This window comes from Budorcas taxicolor, chromosome 10 (genome assembly GCF_023091745.1).
Source record: "Budorcas taxicolor isolate Tak-1 chromosome 10, Takin1.1, whole genome shotgun sequence".
Lineage (NCBI taxonomy): Eukaryota > Metazoa > Chordata > Mammalia > Artiodactyla > Bovidae > Budorcas > Budorcas taxicolor.
In genome coordinates, this window is record NC_068919.1 from 10122610 (window position 1) to 10145957 (window position 23348).

The 23348-nt window shown below is 40.0% G+C and overlaps 1 protein-coding gene across 2 annotated transcripts in view; it reads right to left on the reverse strand.

Moving 5' to 3' along the window:
- Positions 1 to 23348, reverse strand: part of ARSB (arylsulfatase B) — a 167023-nt gene that overhangs the window by 71792 nt on the left and 71883 nt on the right. For both annotated transcript variants that reach the window (XM_052646514.1, XM_052646515.1), the window contains exon 5: positions 18211 to 18454. In XM_052646514.1, the coding sequence (XP_052502474.1) occupies positions 18211 to 18454 (244 nt within the window). The remainder of the gene's footprint in view (positions 1 to 18210; positions 18455 to 23348) is intronic.

A 23348-nucleotide genomic window follows, 5' to 3' on the forward strand; every position in this document is an offset into this window, starting at 1 on the left:
ACCCTAATTAAAAAGATAGCAGCCCAATGTTCATAGCAGCACTGTTTATAATAGCCAAGACACAGAACCTACCTAGTGTTTACTGACAGATGAATACATATGTACATAAACAAAATGTGGCATATATGCATATATATTACACAATAGAATATTACATAGTCATAAAAAAAGAATGAAATAATGCCATTTACAGCAACATGGATACCATACTAAGTGAAGTAAGACAGAGGACAAAAAGGCCACTTATATGTGGAATCTAAAAAATTATACAAATGAATCTATATACAAAACTGAAACAGACTCACAGACACAGAAAACATATTTATGGTGGCTAAAAGGGAAAGGGGTAAGGAGAGATCAATGAGGAGTTTGGGACTGTTAGATACAAACTGCCATATAAAAAACAGATAAACAACAAGGTCCAACTATGCGGCACCAGGAGCTACATGCAGTATCTTGTAATAACATATAATGGAAAGGAATTTGAAAAAGAAAAATATATACATGTATATATATGAATCACTTTGCTGTACATCAGAAACCAACACAATATTGTAGATCAGCTATGAAAGTGAAGTCGCTCAGTTGTGTCCGACTCTTTCCGCCTCCATGGACTGTAGCCTACCAGGCTCCTCCATCCGTGGGATTCTCCAGGCAAGAATACTGGAGTGGGTACTTCACTTTAAATATAAAAAATACAACAAACTAGTGAATATAACAAGAAAGGAGTGGACTCACAGACATATAGAATGATAGAACAAAGTAGCAGTTATCAGTAGGGAGAGGGAAGGTGGGTCTGGAGGTACAAACTATTATGCCTAGTATTCGTGTATGCAAGCTACAAGAATATATTGTACAACATAGGGGATATAGCCAACATTTTATAATAACTATAAGTGGAAAACAATGTTCAAAAATTGTGAATCTCTACAGTATATACTTATAATTTAGATAATATTGTAAGGTAACTATACTTCAATAACACACATACATACACAAAAATACAGCTGATTCTCCCACACAGTTTAGGATGAGAATCACCAATCTCAAGCCTTGCTATCTGAGGGCACCACATCTGATTATATATTCTAAATTTTGGGGGGTTTTTTTGTAGAACAAAAAGATGAGGGCTAAGCTTTTAGGATATTTATGTAATGAGCCCATGTATAATTCTATAAGACTTCCTTTCCTTCTTCAAAGGAAGGAAACTTCCTTCATCCTTTTGATGAAGGATATTGATAACTTCCTACATCCATTTCCTTTATATTCCCTTGAATAAGTACCTTGAACACAAACTTTTAGCATATGATACAATTTCTTCCATAAAGGTGTGTGTAACAAAGTGAGCTATGGGGTGGGGGAAATGTTTTCTATATTCAAAACAGTTTTCAGCAATATCAACTGTATAATCATCACAATCTTTGCAGAATAAATAATAGCCAAATAAAACTCATTAAATGTTCATGGGATTGATCACTGTTATAGTGTGGTAACTTTTATCTTCTAACATATCTGTTTATATGTATTTATAGGTAATGCTACAATTATTCTGGTTTTTCGTGATTTTTTTGGATATCACACTTTTCAAAAATTTCATTTCCACACAAAGAAAGCACTAGAAAGCGGACAATGTCAATTGCTTCCGTAGATTATGGCCTCCCCTCCACCAGTTCTGAAGGTTTCACTGTCTCATGTGAAGCCCTGCACTGTCTTTAAGAGCGTAGTCTTTCAGGGTCTGCATCTCAACTCCACAAGATTATATAAACTTGAGCCTTGTTTTTCTCTCTAGCAGGAGGTGGATAAAAGTACCTACTTACAAGGTTATACGAGAATTAAGCAGGGAAACATATGCAAAGTGCTTGGGCTGTACAGTAAGTACTGAAAGACTAGAGATCTCTTCAAGAAAATTAGAGATACCAAGGGACTATTTCCTGCAAAGATGGGCACAATAAAGGACAGAAATGGTATAGACCTAACAGAAGCAGAAGATATTAAGAAGAGGTGGCAAAAATACATAGAAGAACTATACAAAAAAGATCTGCACGACCCAGATAATCACAATGGTATGATCACTCACCTAGAACCAGACATCCTGGAATGCAAAGTCAAGTGGGCCTTAGGAAATATCACTACAAACAAAGCTAAGGGGGTGATGGAATTCCAGTTGAGCTATTTCAAATCCTGAAAGATGATGCTGTAAAAGTGCTGCACTCAATATGCTAGCAAATTTGGAAAACTCAGCAGTGGCCACAGGACTGGAAAAGGTCAGTTTACATTCCAATCCCAAAGAAGGGCAATGCCAAAGAATGCTCAAACTACTGCACAATTGCACTCATTTCACACGCTAGCAGACTAATGCTCAAAATTCTCCAAGCTAGGCTTCAACAGTATGTGAACCATGAACTTCTAGATGTTCAAGCTGGATTTAGAAAAGTCAGAGGAACGAGAAATCAAATTGCCAACATCCACTAGATCTTCAAAAAAGCAAGAGAGGTACAGAAAAACATCTACTTCTATTTTATTGACTTTGCCAAAGCCTTTGACTGTGTGAATCACAACAAATTATGGAAAATTCTTCAAGAGATGGGAATACCAGACCACCTGACCTGCCTCCCAAGAAATCTGTATGCAAGTCAGGAAGCAACAGTTAGAACTGGACATGGAACACTAAACTGGTTCCAAATCAGGAAAGGAGTACATCAAGGCTGTATAATGTCACCCTGCTCATTTAACTTATATGCAGAGTACATCATGAGAAACACTGGGCTGGAAGAAGCACAAGCTGGAATCAAGATTGCCAGGAGAAATATCAATAACCAGAGATATGCAGATGCACCACCCTTATGGCAGAAAGTGAAGAAGAACTAAAGAGTATCTTGATGAAAGTGAAAGAGGAGAGTGAAAAACTTGGCTTAAAACTCAACATTCAGAAAACTAAGATCATGGCATCTGGTCCCATCACTTCATGCCAAATAGATGGGAAACAGTGGAAACAGTGAGAGACTTTATTTTGGGGCTCCAAAATCACTGCAGATGGTGACTGCAGCCATGAAATTAAAAGACACTTACTCCTTGGAAGGAAAGTTATGACCAACCTAGACAGCATATTAAATAGCAGAGACATTACTTTGCCAACAAAGGTCTGTCTAGTCAAAGCTATTGTTTTTCCTGTAGTCATGTATGGATGTGAGAGTTGGACTATAAAGAAAGCTGAGTGCTGAAGAATTGATGCTTTTGAACTGTGGTGTTGGAGAAGACTCTTGAGAGTCCCTTGGACTGCAAGGAGATCCAACCAGTCCATCCTAAAAGAGATCAGTCCTGGATGTTCATTGGAAGGACTGATGCTGAGGCTGAAACTCCAATACTTCGGCCACCTGATGTGAAGAACTGACTCATTGGAAAAGACCCTGATCCTGGGAAAGACTGAAGGTAGGAAGAGAAGGGGACAACAGGATGAGATGGTTGGATGGCATCACTGACTCAATGGACATCAGTTTGAGTAAGCTCTGGGAGTTGGTGACGGACAGGGAGGCCTGGCGTGCTGTAGCCCATGGGGTCACGAAGAGTCGGACATGACTGAGTGACTGAACTGAACTGAATAAGCTGGTAGCTTAAAAACAATGACAACACCTTTTGTTGGAGAATTAGATCCTGACTCTGTAAACATAGAAAGAATATAATCACAGATACAAGACTAAAGCCTAGATAAGCTATATGAATAATATGTAAAACAATGGAACATTAATATTCCTATCTTTCCCTCTTTCTTGGCAAGAGTTCCCCTTAGAAATACACTGATGTAGCTATAACTTTAATTTCTAAGACATATTATGATATTCTTTTCCAAGTGAAAGTCTCTCTTGAGAAAAGCATCAGTGTCAAATACAGCCAAGTCACACAGTCCACTCATGAACTGCATATAAAAAAGGATACATTGCAATTTGTTATCTAGGAATTTCCCCAATGTTTTGAATTAAGCATATGGTATAGTTTAGCTGTATGCGCAATATTATCTCCATTAAAATGTTGATTACATTTGCAAAATGTAAATCTAAAAATAATGACTGATGATGTTCATGGAAAATGATTTTCCAGTAATCACACAAGTTCATGGAATGCCCTGATTTTATTATGGCAGGTGTTTTTATTAGGGCAAATGTTTGGGCTCCAGGCTGATAGGAATGAAACAGAGCCATCTAATCAGCTTTGTTAAGCTAGGCACCTAGGGGACTGTTCAGAGAGTCTTTCCTCCTGCACAATGCTCACTGCCTGCCCTAGCAGACAATAATGGTCATGGGAGTAAGTGCCACGACAGGAAGATTTATGCAAAGATAAAGAGCTGTAAGGGTCCGACTCTGTGATCCTATGGACTGTAGCCCCCCAGGTTCCTCTGTCCATGGGATTTTTCAGGCATGAATACTTGAGTGGTTGCCATTTCCTCTTCCAGAGGATCTTCCTGACTCAGGGATTGAACCAGCATCTCCTGCATTGGCAGGTGGATTCTTTACCACTGAGCCACTTGGGAATGAGGAGTGGAGGTTGTTTCGGGCAAGTTCGTTTGAATAATAGTAGCTAGAATTTAGAGAGCATTTATTATGTGCTTCACACCATTCCAAAGGTTTTGCATGATTTAATCTTCTACGTTATGACAGACACAACCTTGGCACAGAGCAGTTGAGTGACTTACCAGATCATGTGTTTGGGCAGGTGACAGAACCAGGTTTGGAACTCAGGAAAACTCCTGAATTCCCCACTCACAGCCAGTATGCTAAATTGTCTCCTCCATCAAATGTAGACATGGACTCAGTATCTTTTAAAATATATTACATTTCCATTCATTCAGCTTATTTTTAAGGATCCATTAACAAATATCTCTGTTTACTTCAAATGCCTCTATTAACAAAAGAATTAATAATTTTTCTCCATCTTCTTCTCTTAAAGACTTATAAAAATGGTATATAGTTGTCTCTGATGCCATTTCATTCAGTACAGTTCAGTCTCTCAGTCGTGTCTGACTCTTTGAGACCCCATGAACCGCAGCATGCCAGGCCTCCCTGTCCATCACCAACTCCTGGAGTCCTGCATCAGAGGGCAGAGAGACTGAAACCACAGTCACAGACAACAGGCCAATCTAATCACATGGACTACAGCCTTGTCTAACTCAGTGAAACTAAGCCATGCCATGTGGGGCCACCCAAGATGGGAGGGTCATGGTGGAGAGGTCTGACAGATTGTGGTCCACTGGAGAAGGGAATGGCAAACCACTTCAGTATTCTTGCCTTGAGAACCCCATGAACAGTATGAAAAGGCAAAATGATAGGATACTGAAAGAGGAACTCCCCAGGTCAGTAGGTACCCAATATGCTACTGGAGATCAGTGGAGAAATAACTCCAGAAAGAATGAAGGGATGGAGCCAAAGCAAAAACAACACCCAGTTGTGGATGTGACTGGTGATAGAAGCAAGGTCTGAGGCTGTAAAGAGCAATACTGCATAGGAACCTGGAATGTCAGGTCCATGAATCAAGGCAAATGGGAAGTGGTCAAACAGGAGATGGCAAGAGTGAACGTCGACATTCTAGGAATCAACGAACTAAAATGGACTGGAATGGGTGAATTTAACTCAGATGACCATTATATCTACTACTGTGGACAGGAATCCCTTAGGAAAAATGGAGTAGCCATCATGGTCAACAAAAGAGTCCAAAATGCAGTACTTGGATGCAGTCTTAAAAAAGACAGAATGATCTCTGTTCATTTCCAAGGCAAACCATTCAATATCACAGAAATTCAAGTCTATGCCCCAACCAATAACGCCATTTCATTATTCAATTTTAATTTACCCAAATTTTATGTTTTCTGGGTTAGTTTTTTAATGGGGCAAGGATACACTGATCAGTAACTAGTTTCCAATATGCTATAAATATTTTCTAAAAGTCTACAGTTTCAGACACTGAGATCACAGCACTGTCCATTTATAAATAGAGTTTCCCGTTTTTGACTTTCATTTTCCAACTAGTTGAAGGGTGGGGCAGTAAAACATTTCCCATAAATAAATGAAGTGCTATGATATTCTACACTTCTTTTACCACTAGCTGCTGACCATCTGTCATAAAAAGACACACCCTGGAGGACAATCTCAGATTTTTAGAAACAGAAACAGCCATGGCAATATTTCCAGACATGAAATTTTGAAAAAAAAAATTATTGATTAAAAATCCAAGAAACACCCACAGAGTAACTTCCATCCTGTTAACTTTCTGTAAGAATTACCATCATCCTTATTATCTTCCCTTGAAGCTATTGAGTTGTTATTAATACTATGTTCCAGGCTCTGTGCTGTTTCATACATATTCTTTCACTACTTCCTCACGTCAATGCCTATGAAGTGGGCATCACTAATGTTACATTTTACACACAAGGAAACTGATGCTTGGAGGCATAAAGTAACTTGCCCAAGGTCACACAAATAATAAATGGAAAAGACCAGATCTGAACCATATCTAACCACAGAGTTCACATTTTTCAACCGTTATACTAGTGACATTACTCCCAGCATATATTTTCTTTGTTATGTGCGTGACGGTGATATTGGGTTTGTGTAAATTCCATGCCCCTTTAAAAGCCATCTTAACATGCAAACGTTACCATGAATAAAGTGTTTAGTTAAGGAAATCAAAACATTTTAACTAAAATTGGTGAGGAAATACATAACTTAAATCCACCTGATGTAGAGTTTTATATGAGAGAAATTTTTCACGTACACCTTTATTAAGGAATCATTAAATATTAAAGTAGCCTATATTAAAAGATACAATATTATTCACAATAACTGAATCATACTTTTATTACAATCTTTTCCTATTCATTATTAAAAAATAATTGGTAGGACTTTCAGGTTAGTATCAGGGCAAACCAGCAGAACCTAATATCCCTTTTTTCCAATTTCCATTATAATACCCGTGAAGAATTACAAAAAGACGAAAACTGGCAACAGTGTTGGAAACTAAGGAGAGGGTCAGATGCCAAAGCCCTGAGGGGGTTTTCACTCGCGCCAGGGCTGAAGAGATTAACAACACATTCCTGGATTCGAACAGAAGAATCAAACCCTGGTCCCAAAGAGAGCAGAAAAAGATGGATTCACTTTGTCTACGTCTAGCTATACAACTCAAAGTGAAGTGAAAGTTGCTCAGTCGTGTCCAACTCTCTGCGACCCCCTGGACTATACAGTCCATGGAATTCTCCAGGCCAGAATACTGGCCTTCTCCAGGGGATCTTCCCAACCCAGGGACTGAACCCAGGTATCCCTCATTGCAGGCAGATTCTTTACCAGCTGAGTCACCAGGGAAGCCCAAGAACACTGGAGTGAGTAGCCTATCCCTTCTCCAGCAAATCTTCCTGACCCAGGAATCGAACCGGGTTCTCTTGCATTGCAGGCAGATTCTTTACCAACTGAGCTATGAGGGAAGACCAAAACTTAGGCCTTAGAGGTCACACTAAACAAAAGTGGGCAGGGATCTCTCATCAGCTGGCTTCAGAACTGGCCCAGCACACCTTTCGTCCCTCACCACTGGTTTCTTCCCTCTCCTGTCCCTCCAGGCAGCAAACGCAAGACCAACCTGGGAGGGAATAGAAGAAATCAGGCAGCTAGGTCTCATCCTAGAATGTGATGCAGCCAAACAGAAAATGTCTGAGACAGCCCTCAGAGCACTACATAACTATGGACATAGAGAAGAAGCTCTTTTGTCAGAGAGGGAGAAGTAGGAAATCAAAAAATAATGCATCACTTCCTAAACATCTTTGCGTCAACTTAACAAATACATATATGCATATATGTGAATACATATATGTATACAAACACACAGACACATATATATATATAGATGTATATTCACTTGTCTGAAGTGACTAAATATATATAGACTTTGAGTGCAGAGCTACTGGCTGGTATCGCTATCATCTTTACTTCATAAGCCATTTTTATAATGCTTCATTTCCAGTTTCCAGGGTCATTTTCCTTACACTGGAGCAAGAGCCAAAGAACGTCTGAATTTCCAGATTTCCATAGGATCATGGTGGCCATCTACATTTGAATCTCTCCACACATTACCCTGAACAGACATACTGAAAAGGAAAGAAAGCAAAACTACCCAACACTCAAGCCTACAACATAAGCAGGAGACAGAATATGTCTAAACCTCGATGGACATGAGGAAATAGCCATCTAAGCCCTGGAGGGTCAGTGCTGGTTCCCACCTAGGGAAGGAGTCCGGCTGGGACTGTGCCCAGGAGAGTGCAGGGGTCCAAGAGGGGAAGGGACTCAGGTTGTATCTGACATAATAAACCCAGGAAGAGAGGCCCCCGCACTGAGTGACCAGCACCCAAAACTCTGAAACAAAAGAGCTGAATGTCCCCACTGCGCATCTGGGAAAGTGACTCAGTCTGGTCACCTTTGCAACATATCTAGTAAAAGTCTTCAACTTTAAATAACATTGCTGCTGCTGCTGCTGCTGCTAAGTTGCTCAGTCATGTCCGACTAGTGATAACAAAAGCCTTCCAGACCTCTATGCAAAAGGACCAACTCACTTGCAAATAAAATAAGACCCAGGTAACATGAAATTTATCAACAGTGACATACGAAACAAGTATACATAGGGTAGCACTGTCAAGAAGCTCAAGGAAATAAAGTATAGGAGACAAGGATCTTACCTCAGTTCAACTGTTTCGGTATTACCAAGGCTGTAGGAATGGCTTCAATACCAGGGCAGAAATTCAAAGAATCCTGAGAAATCTATTAAAAAATGAATTCCTCCAACTAAGAGATAATTGAGAATACTTTAGGAATGGACAAGTGTTTAGCACAGAATATATCACTATAGATCTGAGACAAAAGTAAAATTGCGGACAAGGGTAGAAAAACAGCATTATAATAGTATATGCTCAGACAAAGTAGAAATGATACAACTAAAAATAGCACTGAAAGAGAAAGGTAAGACAAAGGGTAGAGGTGAATAACTTGTTGATGTTCTTACAGGTAATAAGTAGAAGTCAAAGATAACATTTAAAGCAGACAAACCAAATAGCAGAACCTAAAAAGTGACTAAGAGAATTACATAAATTAATATTAATATAATGATGCCACTGGAATAAGCCATACATTATTCTAATCAAAGAGAAAAAACAAATATAATATAAAATAATACAACAGAGCTAAGAAAAATTATAGTTAAAGCAATATATTAAGACTCATTTACTGAAGTAAAATATTTTCTGGTTGGATCACAAAGAAAAACCTAACATTATACCTAACAACTACAAAATACACATTCTTTTCAAGACTACCTGGCACAGATTCCAAGAAAGTGAGACAAGTCTCAAATTTAAAAGGACTGAAATAATAAAAACTATGTCCTCTGACAACAATAGGATTAAGCTAGAAATCAATAATCTAACAGAGAAAATCTGAAATTTTTGAAAATAAATGGGTCTAAACACATGGATCAAAGAAGAAATCATTTGCACCATTTCCACCATTATTCCTAACAATGATTTTGACAAATTCCACCTTGTCAGATTTACCAAGATTGTAATCTTAGCTTTTCTGTTATCAGGTAAACTTGGTACACTTTGCTGTAATGGTACTTATCAGAAGACAACAAAGCAATGTCTATAGAGTAATGAGGAAAACAGATTTGACAAGAATTCCTTGTCAAATTCGGAGAAGGCAATGGCACCCCACTCCAGTACTCTTGCCTGGAAAATCCCATGGATGGAGGAGCCTGGTGGGCTGCAGTCCATGGGGTCGCTAAGGGTTGGACATGACTGAGAGACTTCACTTTCACTTTTCATTTTCATGCATTGGAGAAGGAAATGGCAACCCACTCCACTATTCTTGCCTGGAGAATCCCAGGGACGGGGGAGCCTGGTGGGCTGCCATCTATGGGGTCACACAGAGTCGGACATGACTGAAGTGACTTAGCAGCAGCAGCAGCAGCTTTGTCAAATTATTACTTATGTTTGAAGGTAACAGAAAGATATTCTTCCATATATGAAGATTTTTTAAAAAACCTTATCATTTATGTACCTCTATGAAAATTACTTTAAAGTATTAACCAACTAATGAAAAGATCAATTAAAATTAGGAACTGAAAATGTGAAAATTAAGGAATATTTGTAATATAAAAAGTAATTAACTTATAGATCAATATACATAACCTCTCTATATATGATTACAAAGGTTTATAAAGAAGAAAAACTCTCTGGAAAAAAGTCTTAAGACTTACAATATTATGTTTCAGAAAGCTGGTTCTACGATCCCAGATTGAATTGGAAAGCATTTGAACGTAGAAAATAAACAGGATAGTAAAATATTCTTTGGGTATTTCTGCTTCTAACCAAGAGGGAGTAACAGGCAGACTGGATCTACCCTCCTACCTAAAACAACCTAAAGAGAAATGGAATATATGAAACAACAGTTTTCAAAAGATGAGATCTCAGGCAAAGGACAGTGATCCCTAAGTGACAGGAAACGCAGGAATTCTTATCACTGTCCTCACTTATCACCGCGAAAATGGCAAGATTCCAAGCCTTGCTGTAGGGATGGGGAAATTGAGGCATAGCCCCATGGACTCCCTGACTCGAGCACTGAGGCGCCAGGGAGACCCTAGAGTTGACAGGACAGAGTACCAAAGAAGAGAAAGCCACACAGAAAGAGAACCTTGGAGGTTCGTAGACAGTCCCTTAGAATATTTAGCTGAGCACTGATCAGATGTACATGAGAGAACTACCCCAAACTAGAGAAAGAACTATCTGAAACAATGAAAGGAACCAGTGCCCAGCACTCGCAGGGGGTTAGAAATAGTTACATCTACTCCCATCTGCCAGACTGGAAAAACTTAAATTCAAAGGGCATTTGGTAGATTCCTCGGAAGGTTTTAAAGTGAAGACTAGGTTGTCCAAGACTGGACACTGATATGGACCTGCCTAATAAACCATAAATGCAGTATCCTGAAGGCTCCAAGCGTCCTCACTGCATTTCAGTACAAATCAAGAAGATTCATAACAATAAATAAATGTCCAAGAAAGTAAAATGTACAATGTCTGGCATCAAATCAAAGATTAAAAGTCATGGAAACAAGACCCACAATGAGGTGATTGACTAATCACTACCAACCCAGAACTGACATAACTGTTGGAATTAGCAGAGGACATTAAAACAGTTATTAAAACTATATTCTGTATGTTTAGAAAGTTGGATTAAAAAAGATATAAAAGATCCAAACTGGATTTCTAAAGTGAAAACTTGCAACATGAGATGAAAACCAGACTGGACAGAGGCAAAACATTCTCAGACATAAATCGCAGGAATATTTTCTTAGATCAGTCTTCCAAGGCAAAAGAAAGAAGAGCAAAAATAAACACATGGGAACTAATCAAACTTAAAAGCAAAGGAAATCATCAATAAAATGAAAAGACAATCTACCAAATGGGAGAAAATACTTGTACATGATGCAACTGATGAGGAGTTAATATCCAAAACATACAAACAGCTCATACAAATCAATATCAAGAAAGCAAATAACCCAACCAAAAAAATAGGCATGAGAACTAAACAGACATCTCTCCAAAGAACACAGATAGGCACATGAAAAGATGTCAACATCAGTAATTACTTCAGTTCAGTTCAGTTCAGTCGCTCAGTCGTGTCTGACTCTTTGCGACCCCATGAATCGCAGCACGCCAGGCCTCCCTGTCCATCACCAACTCCCAGAGTTCACTCAGACTCACGTCCATCGAGTCAGTGATGCCATCCAGCCATCTCATCCTCTGTCATCCCCTTCTCCTCCTGCCCCCAATCCCTCCCAGCATCAGAGTCTTTTCCAATGAGTCAACTCTTCGCATGAGGTGGCCAAAGTACTGGAGTTTCAGCTTCAGCATCATTCCCTCCAAAGAAATCCCACGGCTGATCTCCTTTAGAATGGACTGGTTGGATCTCCTTGCAGTCCAAGGGACTCTCAAGAGTCTTCTCCAACACCATAGTTCAAAAGCATCAATTCTTCAGTGCTCAGCCTTCTTCACAGTCCAACTCTCACATCCATACATGACCACAGGAAAAACCATAGCCTTGACTAGATGGACCTTAGTCGGCAAAGTAATGTCTCTGCTTTTGAATATGCTATCTAGGTTCGTCATAACTTTTCTTCCAAGGAGTAAGCGTCTTTTAATTTCATGGCTGCAATCACCATCTGCAGTGATTTTGGAGCCCCAAAAAATAAAGTCTGACACTGTTTCCACTGTTTCCCCATCTATTTGCCATGAAGTGATGGGACCAGATGCCATGATCTTCGTTTTCTGAATGTTGAGCTTTAAGCCAACTTTTTCATTCTCCTCTTTCACTTTCATCAAGAGGCTTTTTAGTTCCTCTTCACTTTCTGCCCTAAGGGTGTTGTCATCTGCATATCTGAGGTTATTGATATTTCTCCCGGCAATCTTGATTGCAGCTTGTGCTTCTTCCAGCCCAGCGTTTCTCATGATGTACTCTGCATATAAGTTACATAAGCAGGGTGACAATATACAGCCTTGATGTACTCCTTTTCCTATTTGGAACCAGTCTGTTGTTCCATGTCCAGTAATTACGAGAGAAGTGCAAATCAAAATACAGTGAGGTATCACCTCACATCAGAATGGCCATCATCAAAAAATCTACAAACAATAAATGCTGGTCCCTTTTTCTAGGAACCCTTCTACACTGTTGGTGGGAACACAAGTTGTTGCTGTCACTGTGGAAAAGAATATCGAGGTTCCCTAAGAAACTAAAAATAGGGTTATCACATGATTCAGCAATCCCACTCCTGGGCATATATCCTAAAAAGATGGAAAACTCTAAACCTTAAGATACAGTGTTTCCAGCAGCACTCTTACAGTAGCCAAGACATGGGAACAACCTAAGTGGCCGCCAACCGACGACTGGCTTGAGAATATGTGGTAATGTATGCAGTGGAGTATGAGTCATAAAAAAGAATGAGATATTGCCTTTTGCAGCAATATGGATGGACCCAGGGAACCATACTAAGTGAAGTAAGTCAGACAGAGAAAGACAAATATTATATTACTTATATGTGGAATCTAAAAAATACTACAAATGAATCCATATACAAAACAGAAGCAGGCTCATGGAGATAGAAAACAAATTTATGGCTACCAAAGGGGAAGGGAGGAAGTGAAGGATGAATTAGGAATACAGGATTAACAGATATAAATTGCTCTACATAAAACAGGTGAGCAACAAGGACTTTACTGCACAGCACAGGGAACTATATTCAATAACTTGTATAATGGAAGCTATAATGGGAAATAATCTGAAAAATGTGTATATATAACTTTGACACCAGAAATTAATATAATATTGCAAATCAACTATATTTTAATACAAAAAAGTGATATTATAAATTCTGAATATTTTTAATTGCACAATTGACTGTAAGATTATTGATGATTAATGTAAGATTCAAAAATATTAAGCTAATAACTTGCATTCAAATATTTTAAATATACAGAATTCATGACTCCTTTAAAAGACATACATCCAAGGACATATTCATTAGGAAGAAAAGGCAATCTACAGAATAGGAGAAAATATCTGCTAACAATATATATAACAAGGAGTTAGTATCCAGAATATATAAAGAACTTCTACAACTCAACAGTAACAACAACAAAAATCTCATTTAAAAATCGATGAAGGATTCAAGTAGATATCTCTCCAAGGAAGATACACAAATGATCTGCAAACACATGGAAGATACTCAATATCACTAAATACCAGAGAGATGCAAATCAAAATCACAATGAGATATCACTTCACACCCATCAGGATGGCTCATAGCAGACTTTCCTTAGGAAAGAATCAGCGCTGGTTGAGGATGGAGAGAAACGGGAACTCTCGCACACTGTTGGGAATATAAAATGGTACCGCTACTATGGAAAACAGTACAGCAGTTCTTCAAAAAATTAAAGCAGAATTACCATATGCTGCAGCAATTTCACTTCTACGTATACAACCCACAGAACTGAGAGCAGGGTCTCAAAGAGATATTTGTACGCCTATGCTCAGAGCAGTATTATTCACAAAAGCCAAAGGGGAGAACAACACAAGTGTCCAACACTGGACCGATGGAAAATCGAAATGCGGTGTATACCAGTAGGATGTTAATCAGCCTTTAAAAAGGAAGGGAATCCTTATCCATGCTATAGGAATGAGCTCTGAGGATATTACGGTAACGGAAACAAGCCAGTCACAAAACCACGAACACTGTGGAGTATCACCTGTGTGAAGTATCTACTGTAGTCAAATTCATAGGGACAGAAAGTAGAAGGGTGGCTGCCAGGGGCTGGGGAGAGGGGGAAGTAGGAAATTGTTGTTCAATGTATATATAGTTTTAGTGTTGCAAGATAAAAAAGTTTCTGGAGATTCGTTATATAACAACGTGAATACACGTAACACTACCGAACTGTTAAAAATGGTTAAGATGGTAAATTTTGTTATGCGCATCTATCACATTTTAAAGTAAATTTTCAAAAAAGAAAAATATTTTGGATGGATTTAACAGAAGGTAAGAAGAAAAAAATTAATAAAACTTGAAGGCATACTAACAGAATCTACTCAAAATGGAACATATAGAGAAAAAATAATAACAGAAAAACAAACAAAAAGAAAAGAGTATCAATCAGCAGGGGGAAGATTTAGGTGAGAAGACAAATACCTCCATTCTTCCCAAATTAATTTTCATGGTTAATCTCATTTATTTTTTTTGTGATTGAGGCTATATAATTTACATTATATAATCATTACCCATTCATGCATCATTGTATTATAAGATATATTTTAAAATCCTGCTTTTTCTTTTTTTAAAGTGATTTACTTTAAAACACCACACAATAATCCCTATGAGATATATATTCATGTATCTAAGGAGCCTTTGACTCATCTCAATTTATTTTGAAATTTTTTTGCCATGGGGCACATGAGATCTTATTTTCCCGACCAGGGATCAAACCTGTGCCCCTTGCATTGGCAGTGTGGAGTCTTAACCACTGGACCACCAGGGAAAAGTGAGACTGGTCTAGGAGATTTTGTAAAGGAAATATAATGGGGGGAGGAACAGCTATTTCCCCCAGGTATATAAATATACTCTAAAAGTTATATTAATAGCAGATTACAGATTACAACAGTCAGGTGCTAACATAAGAACAGATAAATCAGTGGATTAAAACAGATGGCACCCAGACAGATCATAGCACTAATGAGGACATAAAGTGGTACTACCAATCAGTGAAAAAGGAAATATTCAATAATAATAACAATGAAATTATTATTCAGTAATAACTACCCCAAAATCAGTCCGAGTTGTCTTAATACTTTAAATAAAGCATCATTTTAGTTTAGAGGTTCTTAATCTTTGGCTCATTAAGTATTACAACTGCTTTAGGCCTCATGGTATCTGTGAAAATGGGATGAAAAGTGATTTATCTTTCCTTCAACATTTCTCTTAAAATTGAATCCATGAGGTGGGGGAAGTCTATAGATTCATAATACGTTTTTAAGATATTTCACATTATAAGATAATATTTGATTGTCACCACCCTTATAATAATAAGGGGCTTCCCTTGTGGCTCAGATGGTCAAGAATCTACCTGCTGTGTGGGACTGAACCCAGGATCGAACCTAGGTTTGATCCCTGGGTTGGGAAGATTATTATAACATCTAGATCAGTTTCCCATTGATCAGAAAGGAAAAACATTCCTTCCATTATGATTAGGGGTTCTGCTTATGTTTATATAAGTTTAATGAAACATAAAATAAGTTCAAAAATCCTTTGAAAGGACTTGAAACAAAGTATAGGCGGCTTATCAAGCTGAAAAGCAGAGAAACCATACAGAATCAGAAAGAACTTGGAGAGGTCATCATGCCCCCTACAATTGACACACAAGCACTATATCTTGAAACAGATGAAAAATAGAAGTCAAGGAACTCCTATTACGAAGAATGCCACCCACTCCAAAAAAAAACGGCAATTTCTCCTAAAATTTAGCATTTTGAAGCAGACTTGAGAGGAACTGATAACTGTGCAACTAGGGAAACTGGATGTTTTCAGACACCCGACTCTGCTACTGCCATTACTGGCATTCCTCTTTCATCAGACCCTTTTGAAATTTTCAAAAACTATCATCATCTTGAAAATGGTATTTCTAAGTAAATATCTTACTGAAAAAACGTTCCAGAACTCTGGGCACAGACTGAGTGTCTCTGACATTTGGCTGTCCATTTGTTTTTACTGCTTTGGAAGAGATGCTTCCGACGTCAGTGAGACTGGATGCTTTCTGCCTTGGCAGGCTTGGGTGCCAAAGGCTCTGCCACCGGTACTGAAAGAACACTTGCCTAATGCTGTGAGAAGCGTCCATTTTATCGGGACAGTGGGGGCTGAGTCATTGTTTTCAGGATCTTTTTCATCCATAAATGGGAACAGGGTGAGAGCACCTCTTCACTTATGAAACAGACACTTAATGACACTGGGCAGAAACTGTACTTTTTTCCAAATAGAAAAGGAAAGCCACTCTCTCATGGTTTCCCATACTGGGACAATACTGTTGGTGACAACATTCTGGTCGCAGCCCTGCAGTCAACGGACATAATGCTGGAGGAGGCAGGGCTCTTGTTCTCTTTAGGATGGGCTGCTAGACGTTCTCCTCTGATACTGAGGAAAGACTTTCTGAAATAGGCATTTAAGGGTGGCCAAACTTCTCCCAGTTCCTCTGCAAGCAGAAGCAAATATATGCCAAAGTCCTAAAGGTTGCTTCTGACCAAGATAATCTTAAGACTGAAATGTGGAATTCCACTGAAATGTGAAATGTGGATGGATAGTCCAAACTTTGGTAATATGGATGAGCATCAATGACTTGGACTTTACTAAAGATCATAACTTCTGTGACTCTTGGGACAGAGGAAATGACTCAAAATAAATTCAACTGTTTCTCAACTCAAGCCTCATTTGGCCAAGTATGCCACAGAGTTTTGATTCCATTGGCTATTACGTGCTTTTACAAGCCAGGGTTTATGATACTTCAGCCACAAAACAAAACAAAAAAATCAAAACTGATTGGGTGTCAAGGCTTACACATATGTTGTCATAGCAAAATAACTCAAAACTTTCTCCTGCTTCTATGAGTCGAACTCCAATAGCCTTCACAGTGAAAGCTGGCAGTAAGCTGAAGTTTAAGTTTTGTTTCACTTGGAAATTTTTATTTCCTTTTTATCATAAAGTGACTATTAGTTTTTGTATTAAAAATGAGTGAGAGGCAGAGGCTTTCAAAGAATGTTATATTTTCTATGTGTACATAGCAAATAATATGTAATCAATATCTAATACCATAAAAATAAATTCTATCTAAGCTTTTGTGCATACGCTAAGGTACATTTTTTTATAATCTCAGTTTTCAGAGTCTCAAAGAGGTCTATGATTCAAAAACCTGAGGGAAAAAACCCCCATTCCTCTGATTTAGATACTGACCTCATGGAACACACAAAATCGTGTCACAATAGTCCAAGAATTACATGGAAGAAACTCAGACCACAACACTTAGAAGAAAATATGGATAAATATTTGGCACATTTCAAGCTGAGAAAAATGGTTCTGAACAACAACAACAAAAAAAAACCAAGAGGAAAAATAATAAATTAATTCAAATGGTCATTCTCTAGCTCAATTAAATATTTCAAATCATTTATATCTGAGAGGAAAATCTAAACTGTAGAAGATGAGGCTATTTCCAGATCTTCCCTCCCTGCCTTGGTCCTCCAATCTCCTAGCAGGCCAGAGGACAGGTCTTCTGACCCTCTGCAGGAAGCAAACCATACCCTATCCAACTTCTTAGCGTGGCTTCCACTGTAAAGACATGTCGCAGAGGGTGAGCCACTGAGGAGGGTCTTGTTCCTCATATTATACATATGCATGTATATATATGTGTGTGTGTGTGTGTGTGTGTGTGTGTGTGTGTGTATACACACACAGTATTTGTAAAGGCATTTCTTTTTTAAAAAATCTTTTATTTGCAAGCTATACTATCATTTTCACATAAAAGCAATCCTTCTCAGTCCAGCCAAGATGTTTCTAGAGCTTCTGATCTCAGAGAGGAAAGAGAAAGATGGGCAGTACCTGATGGTATTCCACACATCGAAGCCATCCAGAGGCTTGGTGCCATCTGTGCTGCCCCCGGCCAGCTTCACCAAGGTGGGCAGCCAGTCAGAAATGTGGATGAGCTCCCGGGTCTTCACGCCCTTCCGTTTCAGCAAGGGGCTGGCCACAAAGCCCACCCCTCGCACGCCTCCCTCCCACAGGCTCCACTTTCTTCCTCGAAGGGGCCAGTTATTGCCCCCTGCCAAAGTCTGTCCGCCGTTATCTGAAACACAATCAGGTCATGGCATGAGGATAAGCTTAATTACTAGACACATTTAAGAGAAGACTTGGATGTGTCCTGTTATTAAATGGTGCTTCAGAACTAAAAAGGGAAATTCCTCTTTCCCTTCTCCTGTACCAGCTACCCTCCTCCCACCCAACACCACCCTCCCTCTGACAGATAGAACCACGGGGCAGGACAGGACACATCTGACGGGAGACCGTGAAGGCCTCCATGGAGAAAGCGGCTGAAGAACAAGGAAGGCCTCTGAGGGGCACTGCTTGGGCTCTGCTGAGCACTAAGATTCAAATGCACGCGTGCAAGTTTGTGTCACACAGGAGAATGAACCCAGGTAGGCAGAAAAGGAAAGTCAAAGTGTTTGTTGCTCAGTCATGTTCAACTCTGTGATCCCATGGATTGTAGCCACCAGGCTCCTCTGTCCATGGAACTCTAAAGGCAAGAATACTGGAATGGCCTCCCTCCTCCAGGGGATCTTCCCAATCCAGGGATTGAACCAGGTCTCCCACATTGCAGACAGATTCTTTACCATCAGAGCTACCAGGGAAGCCCTCTGGATACACAAAAAGACACCTCTGAGTAAGTTTCACTTAGAAACATAAAGCTCCTAGTGAGTGGGGAGAGTGAACCTTTTCATTTTCTTCCTGGAAAATTTTTCTAACGTTAAAACTGGTCATGGAATTAACATTTGACTCCCTGGTGATTTGAACTCTTGCTTAAGTGTGAAAGTTGAAAACTTTGCCAGTGGGCTAAATATCTCAGCACATAGAAAAGTTGGGTGGAAAAAATAATTGCCAGAAAAATTCTTCCCTTCTTGACAAGATGGCAGGACAAAGCTGCATTGTGAGATGTGTGCCAGGGAAGAGAAGGTTTCTCTTCCAAGACAACTGAGGGAACGGAGGAAACTGGGGGAGCCGGAGAAGTTGCAAGGGTGACCTCAATATCTGACCAGCTGGGTGGGGCTCAGAGTCAGAAACTAGTCGGGCTGTAGAAAGTAAACATCATACTTCTATACACTGAGGTTGTAGAATCATATTATCTCCCAAAGTACCCACACGCTTAGGTGATTTTAGAGACATCTTAAACGACACTTATTCACATGTAAAAGTGAAGTGAAGTGAAAGTTGCTCAGTTGTGTCTCACTTTGCGGTGGCGTGGAAAGAAGAGAAGCCCCCCAGGCTTCTCTGTCCACGAAATTCTCCAAGACAGAATACTGAAGAGGGTTGCCATACCCTCCTCCAGGGGCTCTCCCCGACCCAGGGATCAAACCTGGTCTCCCACATTGCAGACAGATTCTTTAACCATCTGAGCCACTGAGGAAGACCATATATTTACATGCATAAAGTGAAGTCGCTCAGTCGTGTCCGACTCTTAGCGACCCCATGGACTGCAGCTCACCAGGTTCCTCCATCCATGGGATTCTCCAGGCAAGAGTACTAGACTGGGGTGCCATTGCCTTCTCCGATTTACATGTATATTATATTATACCTCAATTAACCGTTTTCCTAAAAGCCACTATTAAATGAACCACGGGGGCGCAGTATGACAGAGCTGCTCTATAGAACAAATAGATAAAAAAAAAAATCCTGGAGAAGGAAATGGCAAGCCACTCCAGGATTCTTGTCTGAAAAATCCCATGGAGAGAAGAGCCTGTCAGGCTACAGTCCAATGGGTTGCCAAGCTGGACACGACTGAGTGACTAAGTGTGCACGCAGAAAGAAATCTAACACAGAAATTAAGCTCTATCAAAGCCAAAGGATTCTCATGGAAGGAAAGAGAATCAGCCTTTGATAAGCACCCACTCTGCACTAGGCACTGCTTTAATTTCGCATTATCACAGAATCTGGAGTCTGATAGACCTGGAATTGAAGCCTGATGCCAGCCACTCACCAGCTGTGTGACCCAGGGCAATACACTGCCAAAGTTTCCTCATCTTTAATGTAGAGACAATAATTTCTACCTCATTCATATATTATGGTAAGAATTAAGTCACATCATTTATGACAGTTGTCTGGCTAGGGACCTGGCACAATCTCAGTGCTCAATAAATGGGAGCTAATATTTATATTAGAAATTACATATATTTTCCAGCATCAAGGTCTTACATTAGACAAGACCCTGATGCTGGGAAAGATTGAAGCCAGGAGGAGAAGGGGATGACAGAGGACGAGATGGTTGGATGGCATCACCGACTCAATGGACAAGCTCTGGGAGATGGTGAAGGACAGGGAAGCCTGGCATGCAGTCCATGGGGTCGCAAACAGTTGGACACGACTGAGGGACTGAACAACAAGATTTATAACAATACAGATAGTCTAGTATTATAACTCTTTTGCCATGAAACAGAGAGAGAGAGAGGGAGGGAGGGGGAGAGAGAGAGATTTGAAAAAGCCCAATAGCCATTAACTGGCAAAGTTAGGATTCAAAGTCTGTGTGACTCCCACGCACTTCCTGCCCCCAGAGCACCCTGCTCCTGATGTCCCTGGAGTGGAGTGGGTTTTTTAGGGACATTGAGTTTCACTTCCCTGAGAAAAACATAATAGACACAGTCCATCTCAACCATGTGCGCACAGTTCCCATGACACAGCAGGAGAGCTGCTTCAAGGTGATGGTAATTCCCCCCGGAGGTGTCTCTGTTGCTGGTGGGTAGGAAATTCAAGGCTCTACTGTCAGAGGGGCTTCTGACCAAGCCCTTGACGCAACAGGTCTTTGCTTCTTCTCTGGGCCTCAAGAAGGGGAGAGGGAAGAGTCTTGAGCCATATTAGATGAAGGGAATGGTTCTTTAACACGTGGCTGGGTGACAGTCAATCTCATCATTTGCTATCAGACTTCCAAGAACCTTCTCTGAAACCTCACATCTCTTCTTGACAAAACAAATGGTCATCCAAGCCACTTTGTTAAATACACATTCTATTTCACATGAGCCTTTGACTCTGTGGATCACAATAAACTGGACAATTCTTAAAGAGATGGGAATACCAAACCACCTGACCTGACTCCTGAAAAATATGTATGCAGGTCAAGAAGCAACAGCTAGAACTGGACAGAGAACAACAGATTGGTTCCAAATAGGGAAAGGAGTCCGTCAAGGCTGTATATTGTCACCCTGCCTATTTAACTTATATGCAGAGTACATCATGAGAAAAGCTGGGCAGAATAAAGCATAAGCTGGAATCAAGATTGCCGGGAGAAATATCAATAACCTCAGATATGCAGATGCACCACCCTTATGGCAGAAAGGAAAGAACAACTAAAGAGCCTCTTGATGAAAGTAAAAGAGGAGAGGGAAAAAGTTGGCTTAAAGCTCAACATTCAGAAAACTAAGATCATGGCATCTGGTCCCATCACTGCATGCCAAATAGATGGGGAAACAATGGAAACAGTGACAGACTTTATTGTGGGGGGGGGGGGGGGGCTCCAAAATCACTGCAGATGGTGACTACAGCCATGAAATTAAAAGACGCTTGATCCTTGGAAGAAAAGCTATGACCAAACTAGATAGCATATTCAAAAGCAGAGACATTACTTTGCCAACAAAGGTCTATCTAGTCAAGGCTATCGTTTTTCCAGTGGTCATGTATGGATGTGAGAGCTGGACTATAAAGAAAGCTGAGCGCTGAAGAATTGATGCTTTTGAACTGAGGTGTTGGAAAAGACTCTTGAGAGTCCCTTGGACTGCAAGGAGATCCAACCAGTCCATCCTGAAGGAAATCAGTCCTGAATATTCATTGGAAGGACTGATGCTGAAGCTGAAACTCCAATACTTTGGTCACATGATGTGAAGAACTGACTCACTGGAAAAGACCCTGATGCTGGGAAAGACTGAAGGTGGGAGAAGGGGACGACAGAGGATGAGAAGGTTGAACGGCATCTCTGACTCAAGTGACATGACTTTGAGCATGCTCTGGGAGTTGGTGATGGACAGGGAACCCTGGTGTGCTGCAGTTCATGGGGTCACAAAGAGTCAGACACGACTGAGTGACTGAACTGATCTGAGACCCTACATGTTCAAAACAAGGGCCACCATATTTAGATAAAGGGAATTCCTCCATGCTCCTTATTCTTCACTGAGTACTAGTCACCAATAACTATGCATCAGAACTTAAAAGAAGGTGCTACTCATGTGATAGAAAAATACACTGGAAAAATGTATATGGTCTACCTGTGAAGTCAAGAATGTCTAAGACAGCACTCATTTCTCTCTGCTCTCTGCACTGCTAAAAATCAGGGGTCCCAGCATCTCGGATCTAACGCCTAATGATCTGAGGTGGAGCTGATACAATAATAATAGAAACGAAGTGCACAATAAATATAATGTGTTTGAATCATCCCCAAATCATCCCCTGGACTTGGTTTGTGGAAAAACTGTCTTCCACAAAATCAATCCCTGGTGCCAGAAAGGTTGGAGGCTGCAGCATGATACTGGCTCAGTGCTTGTAGGAGATGCCTGTTGTATCCATTTTCGATAGATACACTCCTTTGAAATATTAGGTAATGTCTCTTTCAATTCCACCCATTTGTTAGAGCTCAATGCAAAAATGCTGGGTGATGACGATGATAGAAATAAGAGTAGAGGTGATGGGGATAGGGTGGGCTGGGTCTGGAATCTGATTTTAGGAGCAGCCTTGAGGTATGACTCAGGAAGGAAAATACGCTGGGCTGTAAAGAGAATTTGGCCTCCGCTGCTACTGTAGGAGCTGGAAGGTGTTTCCACGTCTTATTTGGGAGGCGGGGATGCAGCGAGTGTGGCTGTTTTTGCCATTAGCCTCTGTGATGTTTTACCCATTAGCAATGATGAGTGAGTCTATTATCTGTTATCAACGTGGCTTCCTCCATCATTTTTCTGAGAGCACTCCAGGGAGAAAGCGCTGTTAATTGA